Source organism: Geotrypetes seraphini, chromosome 3, assembly GCF_902459505.1.
Source record: "Geotrypetes seraphini chromosome 3, aGeoSer1.1, whole genome shotgun sequence".
In the NCBI taxonomy this organism is placed as follows: Eukaryota; Metazoa; Chordata; class Amphibia; order Gymnophiona; family Dermophiidae; genus Geotrypetes; species Geotrypetes seraphini.
The window spans coordinates 412,725,571-412,739,686 of NC_047086.1; the positions used below are offsets into that span (position 1 = coordinate 412,725,571).

At 48.6% G+C, this 14,116-nt stretch overlaps 1 protein-coding gene across 2 annotated transcripts in view; it reads right to left on the reverse strand.

Moving 5' to 3' along the window:
- The window catches only part of PPP2R5D (protein phosphatase 2 regulatory subunit B'delta), a 391,698-nt gene that overhangs the window by 340,921 nt on the left and 36,661 nt on the right, over positions 1–14,116 (reverse strand). For both annotated transcript variants that reach the window (XM_033937705.1, XM_033937706.1), the window contains exon 3: positions 760–934. In XM_033937705.1, the coding sequence (XP_033793596.1) occupies positions 760–934 (175 nt within the window). The remainder of the gene's footprint in view (positions 1–759; positions 935–14,116) is intronic.

Below are 14,116 nucleotides of genomic sequence, written 5' to 3' on the forward strand. Positions count from 1 at the left end.
TAGTAAATGTGCTTCAATGGGTAGGTTCACCACTAGGCTAATAACATTGAGTATATTTTTGAGATTGAATTTTTGTTATTATATTATTTTTCTTGAGAGACGTTTAAATATCTAAGTAACATAAATGTGCATGAGTCGAGTCTCTTTAATTTGAATGGAAACTCTGCAATGAGAGGGCATAGGATGAAGTTAAGAGGTGATGGGCTCCAGAGTAATCTGAGGAAATACTTTTTTACGGAAAGGGTGGTAAATGCGTGGAACAGTCTCCCAGAAGAGGTGGTGGAAAGGGAGACTGTATCTAAATTCAAGAGGGCCTGGGATAGGCAAGTGGGATCTCTCGGAGCGAGAAAGAGATAATAATTACTGTGGATGGGCAGACTAGATGGGCCATTTGGCTTTTATCTGCCATCATGTTTCTATGTTTCTAGATGGAAGGGAAGAACATTCCATGTGCTGGATTCCTGGTATGCAAACGTTGAATTGTGCAGCTTCTTCCTACGTATGCCTGAAAGGGAGGGAGGGGCAGTTTGTACTGGATGGACAGGGCTAGCCAAGAACAAACACCAAGCAGACGGGTGGGCCCTAAGGTGGAAGTGGAGGATGAGGGAGTTCAAGCCAAGCAAGCCAACAGAGGTACTCAAGGGGCAGAAAAGATAAGTAATTGATTCAAACATTCTTGAATGCAGTTAACTTGTCTAGATATGAGATCAGGATCCCTACAATGTCCTTACAAGATTTGAGTGTCAAACTGCTTCTTACCTTTGAGTGCTGGAAGTTTCTGTAGTTCTCTGTTTTTGCTGAGATTGAAACGTGATGAACTCTGTCGGCGCTCTCTCTTCACAATTTGTGGCCCTCCAGAATACTTAATTTTATTCAGTTGTGTTGGTGGTGGGACACTATTACTGGGGCGCTTGTTTGTGCTTTGCTGCTGCACCTACAGGATAGTGTCAGAGAGGACAGAAGAAACACAGGAATTTAAAGAAACATTTCAGTAGACTTATGCTCTGGTTTCATTACAGTATATACTCAAATATAAACCCATCCAAATATAAACCGAGGAAACCTTTCTCTCTCCTTCCTCCCCCAAGATGCCCTGTCCTGTCCTTTCTGTCAGCCTCTGCTCCCAGCCCCCATGCCAAGACCCAGCACAGGCATCGCCCTAAATCTAACTTAAACTTTGGTAATCCAGTGGAGAGCTAGGACAGAGCAATCCCTCCTTATCTTGTCCCAGCCAGCTCTGCATCAACCCACCCCCCTCCTGGGCCTGTCTTAAGCCCAGCAGTGAGCCGAGTCAGGAGCAATCTCTCCCAAGTCCTTTCCTGTCTGGCTCCATACCACCCGCCTCCCTCCCATCCCCCAGAACCATGTATGCCTACCTTTAAGAACCTGGTGGTCCAACGGTGAACTGGGGAAGGAGCAATCATCCTACATTCCTGTCCTATGCAGACCCACACAAGTTTGGCAGTCTCCTGAGGTTGCTGCAGGAATTCACCACAGCAGTCATTTTTCAATAGCAAGTCTGCATGGGGCAGGAGCATTGGAGGATTGCTCCTGCCCCGGTTCACCACTGGACCACCAGAGCTTAAGGGAGGCCCAGTGGAGGCCTGCAATGTCTGGAAGGGGAGGCAGGGTTGTACAGAGTCAGGGGGGAATCAAATATAAACACAGACCCCCATTTCAGGGCTATATTTTTGGCCCATAAATCTTGGTTTATATTCATGTACATACGGTATTTCCACTTCTAAAAAGCAGCTCTGGGATATTAAGGGCCTCATTCAACATTATTTTTCCATAGATAAAGAAAGATCAGGGCTGAAGGCCTGAATGGACTTAAACCTGCAGAAATGAAAATTTTACAAGTAATGCATCTCTCTCATAAACAAAACAAATGAAAATGTAATGTGGGACATGCATTTGAAGAACATCCCTGAAGGCTGCAATCAGTTTTATGAAAGCCAGAGTCTCCACTGAACGACAGCATGAGTACAACAATGGACCACCACACCACAATATATTTCCCAAAGCCAGTGTTAAATAGGCTGGAGACCAAAGCAAAACATAGGCAGGGCGGAGCCAAAGGCTTCTTCAGCTTCAGACAGGCTTGGTTGGGAACCCCTGTTGGACAGGGGCCCAGTTTGCACCCTTCTAAATGCCAGCCCTGCTTCCAATAACGCAAATAAATATCTTGCAAACCCACATTTGTTTTCTTATTCTGCATCCAAGCAATAGCATTGTCTGTAATTTTAAAAAACTTTTATAATTTATTTAATGTAAAGCACTGAAATTTTAGGTCCCCAAAACAAACTCACCTTACTGTCTTGATAAACAACTGCATGCTGAGCAGCTGAGAAAATCCACCTGAACATTGTCCTTTTCTCCAATATGGACTTCTGAGAGGGCCTGCAGATGGCCTACTGACGGACACAAGGGCCGCAGGGGTCTGTACTGGGACCGATGCTATTTAACTTATTTATAAATGATCTGGAAATTGGAACGACGAGTGAGGTGATTAAATTTGCAAATGACACTAAACTGTTCAAAGTTGTTAAAACACATGCGGATTGTGAAAAATTGAAAGACTGGGCATACAAGTGGCAGATGAAATTTAATGTGGACAAATGCAAAGTGATACACATTAAGAAGAATAACCTGAATCACAGTTACCAGATGCTAGGGTCAACCTTGGGGGTTAGCGCCCAAGAAAAGGATCTGGGTATCATTGTAGACAATACAATGAAACCTTCCGCTCAATGTGTGCTGGCGGCCAAAAAAGCAAATAGGATGCTGGGAATTATTAAAAAAGGGATGGTTAACTAGACTAAGAATGTCATAATGCCTCCGTATCGCTCCATGGTGCGACCTCATTTGGAGTATTGCGTTCAATTCTGGTCTCCTTATCTCAAGAAAGATATAGTGGCGCTAGAAAAGGTTCAAAGAAGAGCGACCAAGATGGTAAAGGAGATGGAATTCCTCTCGCATGAGTAAAGACTAAAATGGTTAGGGCTCTTCAGCTTTGAAAAGAGACATCTGAGGAGAGATATGATTGAAGTCTACAAAACCCTGAGCGGAGTAGAATGGATACAAGTGGATCGATTTTTCACTCCGTCAAAAATTACGGGACACTCGAAGTTACATGGAAACACTTTTAAAACCAATAGGAGGAAAATTTTTTTCATTCAGAGAATAGTTAAGCTCTGGAATGCATTGCCAGAGGATGTGGTAAGAGCGGATAGCGTAGCTGGTTTTAAGAAAGGTTTGGAAAAGTTCCTGAGAGCCGGTCAAGCAGAGAGTCAAGGAGTAGAGAGGAGGGGACAGAGGCAGAGGAGAGTGAGGGGCAGTGGCGAGAGGTAGCTCTGCCCACCCCTCTGACGTCGGAACTCAGAGCTCCACTTTAAAAGGGGCAGAGCCAACGGTGATTGCTTCCAGCTTGCCCTGAGAGCCAGGCAAGCAACAGAGTCAGGAGGCAGGAGAGAGAGTCGGGAGGCAAGAGAGAGTGAAGGAGGAGTAGAGAGGAGAGGACAGAGGCTGATGAGAGTGAGGGCAGCGGCAAGAGGTAGCTCCGCCCACCCCTCTGATGTCAGAACTCAGAGCTCCGCCTTAAAAGGGGCAGAGCCAATGGCGCTCAGCCGTTCAGCGAGCGTTGAAGGCGAGCGTTAAAGGCATTCGCCTTAGCATGAGCGCCTTTGCTAAGGGCCTTAAGAAGGGGCGAGTCACTGCACGAACAGCAGTAGAATAACCGCAGCAGTCGCAGAGGAAAGCCACAGCAGACGCAGAAGACAGCCACAGCAGACGCAGAGGACAGCCAGAGCACACGCAGAGGAAAGCCACAACAGACGCAGAGGACAGCCACAACAGACGCAGAGGAAACCCACAACAGATGCAGAGGAAAGCCACAACAGACGCAGAGGACAGCCATAGCAGCCATAGCAGACACAGAGAAAAGCCACAGCTGTGTCCAGTTGAATGTCCAAGTCAGCAGCCATCTGCTAAAGAAACGATGAGAAACATAGCTGGTCAACCAAGGTCCGGCCTCGAGAAGGACTCGAGGACGTCGAGGCCTCTGGATCCAATGAGGACGGGGATCGTGATGGTGAGATTGACCCCAGTGAGTCCTTGAGCTCCGGTAGCGGGAGCGGAGACGTAGCCGGTGGAGAACACTGCAGGAACGGCTGTTTTCGATGAGGCGAGGCATGAACATAAGAACATAAGAAGTTGCCTCCGCTGAGGCAGACCATAGGTCCATCCTGCTCAGCGGTCCGCTCCCGCGGCGGCCCATCACGTCCATTGCCTGAGCAATGATCTATACCTATCTATACCCCCCAATCCCTTTTTCTTCTAGGAATCTATCCAAACCTTCTTTGAAACCATTTAGTGTTTTCTTGTCTACAACAGCCTCTGGAAGCGCGTTCCATGTATCTACCACCCTCTGAGTGAAAAAGTACTTCCTAGCGTTTGTTCTAAACCTGTCCCCTTTCAATTTCCCCCAATGCCCCCTTGTGCTTGTGGTGCCCCTTAATTTGAAAAATCTGTCCCTGTCTACTTTTTCTATGCCCTTCAGGATCTTGAAGGTTTCTATCATGTCTCCTCTAAGTCTTCGCTTCTCCAGGGAGAAAAGTCCCAACTGCTTCAATCTGTCGGTATATGGGAGATTTTCCATTCCCTTTATCAGTTTGGTTGCTCTTCTTTGTACTCCCTCAAGTACCGCCATGTCTTTCTTGAGGTACGGCGACCAGTACTGGACACAGTACTCCAGATGCGGCCGTACCATTGCACGATACAGCGGCATGATAACTTCTTTCGTCCTGGTCGTAATACCCTTCTTAATGATACCCAGCATTCTGTTTGCTTTCCTAGAGGCTGTGGCGCATTGTGCCGATGCCTTCAGTGTTGCGTCTACCATCACTCCCAGGTCTCTCTCCAGGTTACTAACCCCTAGTGGTGTTCCCCCCATTTTGTATGTGAACATCGGGTTCTTTTTCCCCACGTGCATGACCTTGCATTTCCCCACGTTGAAGCTCATCTGCCATTTTTCGGCCCACTTTTCCAGCTGCGTTAGATCCTTTTGGAGATCCTCGCAGTCTTCCTTGGTTTGAGCCCTGCTGTATAGTTTGGTGTCATCTGCAAATTTAATGACTTCACACTTAGTTCCCGCCTCTAGGTCATTTATGTAGATATTGAACAAGAGCGGTCCCAGCACCGACCCCTGCGGAACTCCGCTCGTGACCCCTTTCCAGTCTGAGTAGTGGCCCTTTACGCCAACCCTCTGCTTCCTGTTTGCCAGCCAGTTTTTGATCCATCGGTGGACCTCCCCTTGTACCCCGTGGTTCCATATCTTTTTAAGCAGTCTCTCGTGTGGCACCTTGTCGAAGGCTTTTTGGAAGTCAAGGTAAATGATGTCTATAGATTCCCCTTTATCCACCTGGCTGTTCACTCCCTCAAAGAAGTACAATAAGTTTGTGAGGCATGACCTACCCTTACAGAAGCCATGTTGACTCGGTTTTAGCTGCCCATTTTTTTCGATGTGCTCACAGATGCCGTCTTTAATCAGTGCCTCCATCATCTTTCCCAGGACTGAGGTCAGGCTCACCGGCCTGTAGTTTCCCGGGTCCCCCCTTGCGCCCTTCTTGAAGATGGGCGTGACATTTGCTATTTTCCAATCCTCCGGGATCTCTCCGGTTTTTAAGGATAGGTTGCATATCTGTCGAAGTGGCTCCGCTATTACGTCTTTTAGTTCCTTGAGTACCCTTGGGTGAATGCCATCCGGACCCGGCGATTTGTCGCTCTTTAGTCTGTCAATCTGCTTGAGTACATCCTCTTGGCTTACCTTGGCATGCCTGGATGAGTGCCTCAATCGGTGATGCAGGCTGTGTCTGGACACCGATCTCGATTGTCGAGGCCAGTGTGTCTTCGATGAGGCTCCCAGGTAGTGGATGGGGCTGGAGGCCCTAGATCGAAGCAGGGGTGTGTGAGTGGGATCACCCGAGGCACCCACAGAGGTTCGAGCCCCTGCAATGGGTGAATGGGCTCCAACAGCGGCACTCGCAAAGACTCTACTCCTTGCATCGAGTGGATAGGTTCCAATGGAGGCACTTGCAAAGACTCTACTCCTTGCATCGAGTCTGGGAGTCTGCCTCCTTGCATGGAGGCATGGGCAAAGACTCTGCTCCTTGCGATGCATGCACCGATGCCAGACCAGACACTCGCAGAGACTCTGCTCCCTATAGAGAGTATGTGTATCGCTGAGGCACTGGAGGCGGCTCGACCTCGTGGGAGGCCTCCACGTGCCCAGGCTGGATTTGCGAGAGAAGCTTGGGCCCTATGGTAGTGAAGAGCTCAATGAATTGCTTCTCTAGCAAGGTCTGGAATGAGGCTGGCAAGGACGGATCCGCATTAGCAAATGGACTGCCTGCACGGGCCTCGCGCTCTTTGGAGGTAGTGTGTGTGTGCTTGGGCTTAGAGGCCTTGGGCACTTTTAACACTAACGGTGGAATGGGCTGCTGTGCTACCTGACCTGAAGAGACCGAGGAAGGCATTGCAGCACACTTTTTTTTTTTAAACAATAAAGAATGACGAAAATCAGCGATTAAGAGAGAAAAAGACCCAAAACCGCGGACTTTAGAAGGCACAAGTGAAAAAACTTCACGCAGAGAGTCGAAGATGGACTTCTCGGCTCCGCGGAAGAGTAAGAACTGAGGAGACGCGCCCTGGTCTGGGCGGGAAGGCACTCGCACATGCGCGGTGCGAGTGACTCAAAACTTCGAGTTTCTTCAAGCAAAAATGCTTGTGAGGCGTCTGCATCGGGGCTCTGTTGGATCACGTCACCCATTAGTGAGAATACCTGCCTGCTTGTCCTGGGATAAAGAAGGATTCCATTTCGTGCCCAACTGGACAACAATCTGGAGGAAGAGCAAGCTATTCAGGAAGGATGGACTCCACCTCAGTGGAGATGGAACAAGGCTACTTGCAAGCAACATCAAGAGAGAAATTGAGAAGTTTTTAAACTAGTAAGGTGGGGAAAGCCGACAGTCGACTGAGAGTCGATGGTTCAGGAACCGGTATACCCAGAAGATACTGTGCAGGAAGATAGCGGAGAAGACTCACCGGATCATAGGCAAGACAGAAATCTTGATGGATCAAAAGGGACATAAGAGGGAAGGAAATGCCAGAAAGTCCGCAAACTGAAGTGCATGTACACGGAACGCAAGGAGCCTAAGGAATAAGATGGGTGAATTAGAAGCTAAGGCACAAAAAGATAACCTTGACATCATTGGCATCATGAAAACATGGTGGAATGAGGAAAACGTGAGAGACACTGTGCTACCGGGATACAAGCTTTATTGCAGAGACAGAGTGGCTCAAAAAGGTGGGGGCATTGCCCTATAAGTCAAAGAGGGAATTGAGTCTACCGGAGAGAACATGCCGGAATCAAACAATAAGGTACAGTCTCTATGGGCCAAAATTCCAGGAACAAATGGAACGGAAACGAAGATCGGCATCTACTACTGACCCCCAGGGCAGTCCAAAGAAATTGATGGAGAAATGACGAACGAGATTAAACGCAACTGCAAAGGAAACAATGCAGTTATCATGGGCAACTTCAATTATCCGGGGATAGACTGCAAACTAGGCACCTCCAGCTGCGGTAGGCAGACCAAGTTCGTGGACGATATAGGCGACTGCTTCCTGGAATAACTTGTCAAGGAAAATACGAGAGGAAACGCAGTTCTGGACTTAATTCTAAATGGACTACGAGGACCAGTGCAAGGTATAGAAGTAGAGGGGACGGGGAGGGTCATGTGATGTGTTTGACTTGAGCGGACGTGTCCACTCAAGCTCTCCAACCCCAGGTCTCCATAAACCTGCTCAATTCTCTTTAACTTACTGCCCGATCGGCACTAATATCGCCGGAGTCCTTCTTGCAGTGCTGGGCGGGAGTGCAATCTCAGAAGCGGCTGTCTGAGCCTGGAATGCCGTTACGCTCCGTGAAAATGCCTAAGCATAAGCCTGCCTTCCCTGTGTCTAAAATGGCGGCATCGCCAACTCCATCTTCTGCCCCAGAGCAATGGGGAGAGTGGGCACAAGAAATATCTCATATGGTGACCGCAGCCCTAGAGGATCGACTCCACAAACTCCAGTCCACTGTAGACTGTATAAATGAAAGATTTGAATCACAGGTGAGCCGCATCGCGGCGGTGGAGCAGCATGTCTCTGACGGTGAGGATGCGGCACTGCGGGATCGCACTAAAGTGGTTGCCCTACAGGCCCAGGTGACAGCACTGACTGACCGACTTGATGAACAGGAGGATCGCTAGCGCCGGAACAATCTTCACGTGGTGGGTCTTCCGGAGCTCCGGGCTGACTGTGACCTTTACCACTTCTTCTAAATCTGGCTCCTGACTAGGCTGGGCCTGGAACTACCAGCAGCCGGCTTTATCTGCAAGCGAGCGCATCGCATGGGTCAACGCTCGGGAGATAACAACCGATCCAGGGCAGCAATTGCTTGATACCTAAACTGGAAGGGAAAAGAGCTTATCCTACAAGCCTATCGGAAAGCGGGTCAGTTGGACTATGAAGGGAAAAAACTGTTGTTGTTCAATGATTATTCTATTCTTGTGGCTTCCCTTCGTAAAGAAATGGCGCCCCTTTGTACCACACTTCATCAACGAGGAGTGCGTTTTGCGTTGGTGTATCCGGCGTCTTTGCGCATTTGGAGAGATGGGAAACCTCATACCTTTGCTGATCGAGTGGCAGCGCAGCATTTTTTGGACGCCTTGCCGGCTATAGCTGATGGGGGGGCCCCGGCGGCTGACCCGACCGTTTGACGCGGCAGTTTGCCCTCTGTACTCTCCTGTCGAGGCCTAAGTTTTCTTGCGAGTCCTCTTGAATACTCGGGCCCTAGAGGGTAGTTCTGCATGGACTCTGATGGCTTGAGTGGTGGTGAGCTGCATTATCTGGGTCACTTGGAGCCTAATGACCTTTTTGCTCTGTTTCTGGATCCTTGCCATGGACTGCCTAGCGCCGCATGCAATGAGCTTTGTTTATACTCTACTGTTTCGCCACTGCTGCAGCATGTTTGGACCAGGCTGTCTGTGAGAGGATGCTCTGATCTGGCGCTGTCTGGTTTCCCTACAGCATTAGCAGTTGATATCTTTGTGGGAGACTGTGGGTCTACGAGAGCTCGGTCATGGACTTTAGGTTGCTCCGATCATTGGGAGCGCAGTTTTTTGTTCTTAGTTTTCTCTTTTGTATTGGGGGTTGGGATTTGGGGATGACTCTGGGGAAGTTTTTCTCTGGGGGGAGGGGTGGGATTGGTGGGGAGCGGGTGGGGGAGGAGTGATTGGATGGGGGTGTGGAGGGGTGGATGGTGTGATTGAGTGGTGGTATGAGTGGTGGTTGCGAGTGTGGATAGGGGAGAGGGTTGCATGTGTATGGTACAGCGTGCCCGGGGGTGGATGATCTGGCTTCTGAGTCAATTGAGCTTCTTTGGTGTGCCACTGCTCCAGTTTCCATGGATGGGAGGCCTAGCTGGGGGGCCGTCCGTCCACTGTACTCTTTTGTTTCCTGTTATTGTACCTGGGACAATATTTACTCATGACTATAACTACCTTAAATGTGGACGGGATTCACTCTTCAGTAAAGAGGAAGAAAGTTTTGACCTGGTTCCGGAGGAGGGGGACTGATATCGCTTTTGTGCAAGAAACCCATCTTTCCCTTACTGAACACCTCAAGCTTCGGAGAGACTGGGTGGGCGAGGTCTGCTCGTCCTCCTTTGGTACCCGGAAACGAGGGGTTGCCATACTTATTCATAAACAACTGCCCTTCCATATTCATAAAGTTCTCTAAGACCAGGAGGACCAATATGTTATAGTGTTGGGGGAATTATGGGGGCACAAATGGTTATTATGCAATCTGCATGCTCCTAATGTGTATAATCATACATTTTTTTCAGCTCTGCTTGCCAAGATAGCCATGTATTCAGATTACCAGCCACTGTTAGGGGGGGGGGCTTTAACATTAATGTAGATCCTGCCCTGGACTGTAATCCGGCAAAGGTGGGGGCAAGGGACCATGGAGCCAAGGGGGTAAAATTTTTGCTTAGCCAGTTGCAGTTATATTGGACACCTGGAGGATTTTACACCCCACGGAACGCACCTACACTTTTTACTCGCATCCCCACAATGTATATGCCCGGTTGGACTACCTGTTGGTATCGCCCTCTCTGCTCCCCAGGGTGTCTGGGATAGACATTGAAGAGGTTCACTTGTCGGATCACTCACCAGTTGTCATGGAACTTCAGTTTACGCCGGAGTCGGGGGAACGGCATTGGAAATTTCCGAGTTACCTCTATAGAGATCTAGAATTTCATAAATATCTTAGGGAACAGTGGTTGGAGTATAGTTATCATAATAACACTGAAAACGTCCACCCAGTGACATTTTGGGAAGCCTCCAAGGCAGTTCTGCGGGGGTTCATTATTGCTTATCTTTCTCGCAAGAGGAAGAAAATGGATGCTGATTTATTGGCTCTCTCGGGGGAGCTTCGACAATTGAGGACGCGACATTGTATCTCCCTTTCCGCGGATGATAAACTTTGTCTGCTGACCGTACAGCAACAGATTGATACCATTTTAACCCAGAGGGCCTCTCGAGATATTTATTTTCAACGGTATAAATTGTATTCCTGGGGGGGTAAGACTGTTGGCCAATCTGGTACGACCTCTGCGTATGCACAAGGCTATTTTGTCTATTCAGGACAAGAAAGGTAATTGTTGCACCCAGGAGCAGCAGATTCAACAACAATTCATTCACTTTTATGAATCTCTGTACGCTAAGCGACCATTCTCGGACTCTAATAGAGATGCTTTCTTTCAGGGGCTCACGCTTCCCAAGCTGACGGTGGCTCAGTTGGAGAAACTGAATGTACCTATTAGCTCTGGGGAGGTGCAGCTAGGTATTAAGAAGCTCAAGTTAACTAAAGCACCTGGCCCTGATGGGTTTGGCTCTGAATACTACAAGATTTTGTCGGATCAGGTCTCCCCTGTCTTGGCGGAGGCGTTTATTGTGCTCTCCGAGGCGCAGGGTTTGGGGACCCCTAATCTGGCCCACGTTGTGCTGTTGCCTAAACCCGGCAAGGACCCAGTCCAGGTGGGGTCCTATCGCCCCATTTCTCTTATTAACCAGGACGCCAAGCTTTTTGCCGCGATCTTGGCAAACAGGTTGAATGCATTTTTGCCGCTTTTGATCCATGATGATCAGGCCGGGTTCGTGCCAGGCCGCTATGCGTCCAAGAATCTGGCTCGTGCTTTGATGGCCCTTCATTCCAGGCGTGGACTGGTGGGAACATCGTCTATTGTTGGTCTGGATATGGAGAAGGCATTTGATAGCATATCCTGGCAATATCTTTTTTGGGTTTTACGCCAGTTTGGCATTGAGGGTCACATTCATCAATGGATCTGTAGCTTATATATTCGACCGCAAGCCAGACTTTTAGTAAATGGTCAGTTTACTGATCCGTTTGCATTGGGAAGGGGGACGCGACAGGGCTGCCCGTTGTCTCCGCTCCTTTTTGTGTTAGCTATCGAACCCTTCGCCGCTAAAGTTCATGGGGACCCATCTCTTCGGGGTATTCGCCTTGGTGAAAAGGAGAGCTGAATTAATCTGTTTGCTGACGATATTTTCCTTTATCTTGAGCATCCTGCGTGTTAATTGTGATAAATCTGAACTTCTCTCGTTGAGGTCCACTGTGGTGGAAGCCTGGCATACGGGTCTAGCGTCTCCATGGGGCCAAAAAGTTGGAGGAATTTGGCCACTCGCTGACGAAGAGCCCGCGGTTGGAGAGTAGCACAACGCGGGCAAGACTCGGCGTGGTGATCAGCCCCAAGGCACTCCACACACCAACGATGGGGGTCAGTGATAGAGATCACCCGGGCGCACTTAGTGCAGTTCTTAAACCCGAACAGACGCCAAGACATAAGAAAAATTATAACCGCGGCCCCGCGAGGCCAGGCGGCCTGAGGAATCGCCTTCATGAACTTATGGGTTGGGAGGCCCGTTTGGCTAGTCCTTCTCGACGCCGGAGCAGAGACTTTGTTCACACTTGGACTCCATATTTGAACATTTTGACTCCTGAGAGTCGTAGTCGGGTCTTGAATAGACTCCACCTCTGACACTGTGCTTCTCGGTGTCTATGCTGATCCCTGCTTATGAGTTTTTCTGTATCTCTGGGGGGATGGGGAGGGGTGGGTGGGGGGGAGGGGCTTCTTTGTTGGGGGGTGGGGGTAGGGTGGGTCTGGGGAGGACATAAGAGTACAGTCCTCCGCGGGTGTTTGACGAAAATGTATCACATGGTTGTTATTGCTGTTGTCTTTACTGTTGCTTAATAAAATAGATTTGAACTAAAAAAAAAAACAAAAAAAACAATATCCCGGTCGAAAAAAAGTACGAAGAATTGAAAAGTTGTTTGTTTATTTTTTTTGAACAAGACAAAGATGCGACTCACCTGAAAACAATAAAACAAGCCGCGGTGCAAGGAGGCACTACAAATTTGCGCAGAGCAAGGGAGCAGGGCTTCTGGCTCCGCAGAAAACTTAGAACTGAGGCCACGCTGAGGAGAGACATGCCCTGAGTCGGGCGGGAGGGACACTCGCGCATGCGCAGTACACTCGCAAGCTTGAAGATCTTCAAGCAAGTCTGCTTGCGAGAATGTCCACTAGAGAGCTCCGTAGATGACCCACATGTAGAGAATATGCTGCCTGCTTGTCCTGGGATAAAGACAAAGATTTTGAAAGGCTGCAAACTTCAAAAAAACAACTGACACCTCAGAAGCTAGCAACAAGATTTCAATGACTTCAATGCCAACATGGCCTGAGATTCCAGACCTAAATCTTCTGCAACATTACAAGCATTTTTCCCTGTCTGTCCCGGTGGGCTTGGAGCAATGGGGGATTAAGTGACTTGCCCAGGGTCACAAGGGGCAGCGTGTGCTGAGGATGCAGCTTTAAGCACTGCGCCATTCTAGAAATCAAATGTAGTAAAAGTGAGCCAAGTCTAGGACAATGAAACCATTGCGACATCACTGATGAGATTGGCTCTTAGGCATTGGTGGAATGAGGCATTATGATGTCACAACACCAGCTCTGGTTATTAGAGGCTGAAACTTTTCACATTTTCTATATTGTTCTTCCAGGGGAGCTCATAATGGTTTACATGAATTTATTCCGGTACTCAAGCATTTTCCCGTCTGTCCTGATGGGCTCACAATCTATCTAACATACCTGGGGCAGTGGGCCTGTGCGCCAGAACTGGACCAAGGATTAATCCTGGCAGCCCTTTTCCCCAAAGTGAACTCCACTTGCCATTACTGTTTGAGTGGAAAGTGACAATCATTTCCTAACCCAGTCAGTAACTTTAGGCCCATAAAAAGAGTGCATTACCTCTGTGAAACGGAGTCCTAGGCCTTGCTGAAATCGAATCCTCTATTCTGATCACCCAAAAAATTTGATCTGAACCATCTGACCAGACCTACCTCAAGTAAAACCATGCTGCTGCTTCAGATCTTGCCATCCCCTGGATACCAGAACTGCACCACCCTCTGTTTTAGCAGTATTTCTGTTGGCTCCGGGCGGCTTTCCCGCAGAGGAGAGAATCCTGCACTCACCGTGGGCCTCATCTGGGGCAGCCTCCTTGGAGCGGCTGGGGCACGGGCAGTGTGTCTGGGAGGGAATGCATGGATGGGAGAACATCTCAGGGGAGGAGACATAGGCATCCTGGGACTGTTGGCCAAGTCTCTTCCCTGAAGAAGCCCTTTCTGGAAACATCAATCGCTCCTACTAAACTTACTTGCTCCACTTCATCACTTCATCATGCTTCTATTCCTTTCTCTCCTCTCTTCTACCTTCCAAAGTATTTAGATCAATGCAGTCTTGTTAAAATGTTTATTTTATTTTTATTTTTCCTCTAACTCTACTTTTCACTTCTCTATTACCCTCCAGGTACTTTAGTTAGATTGTGAGCCTTCGGGACAGTAAGGGAATTTTTCAAGTACCTTTCTTATTTCTAATCTTAATGTATATTTTCTGTAAACCGCTTAGAACCTAACGGATGTAGCGGTATATAAG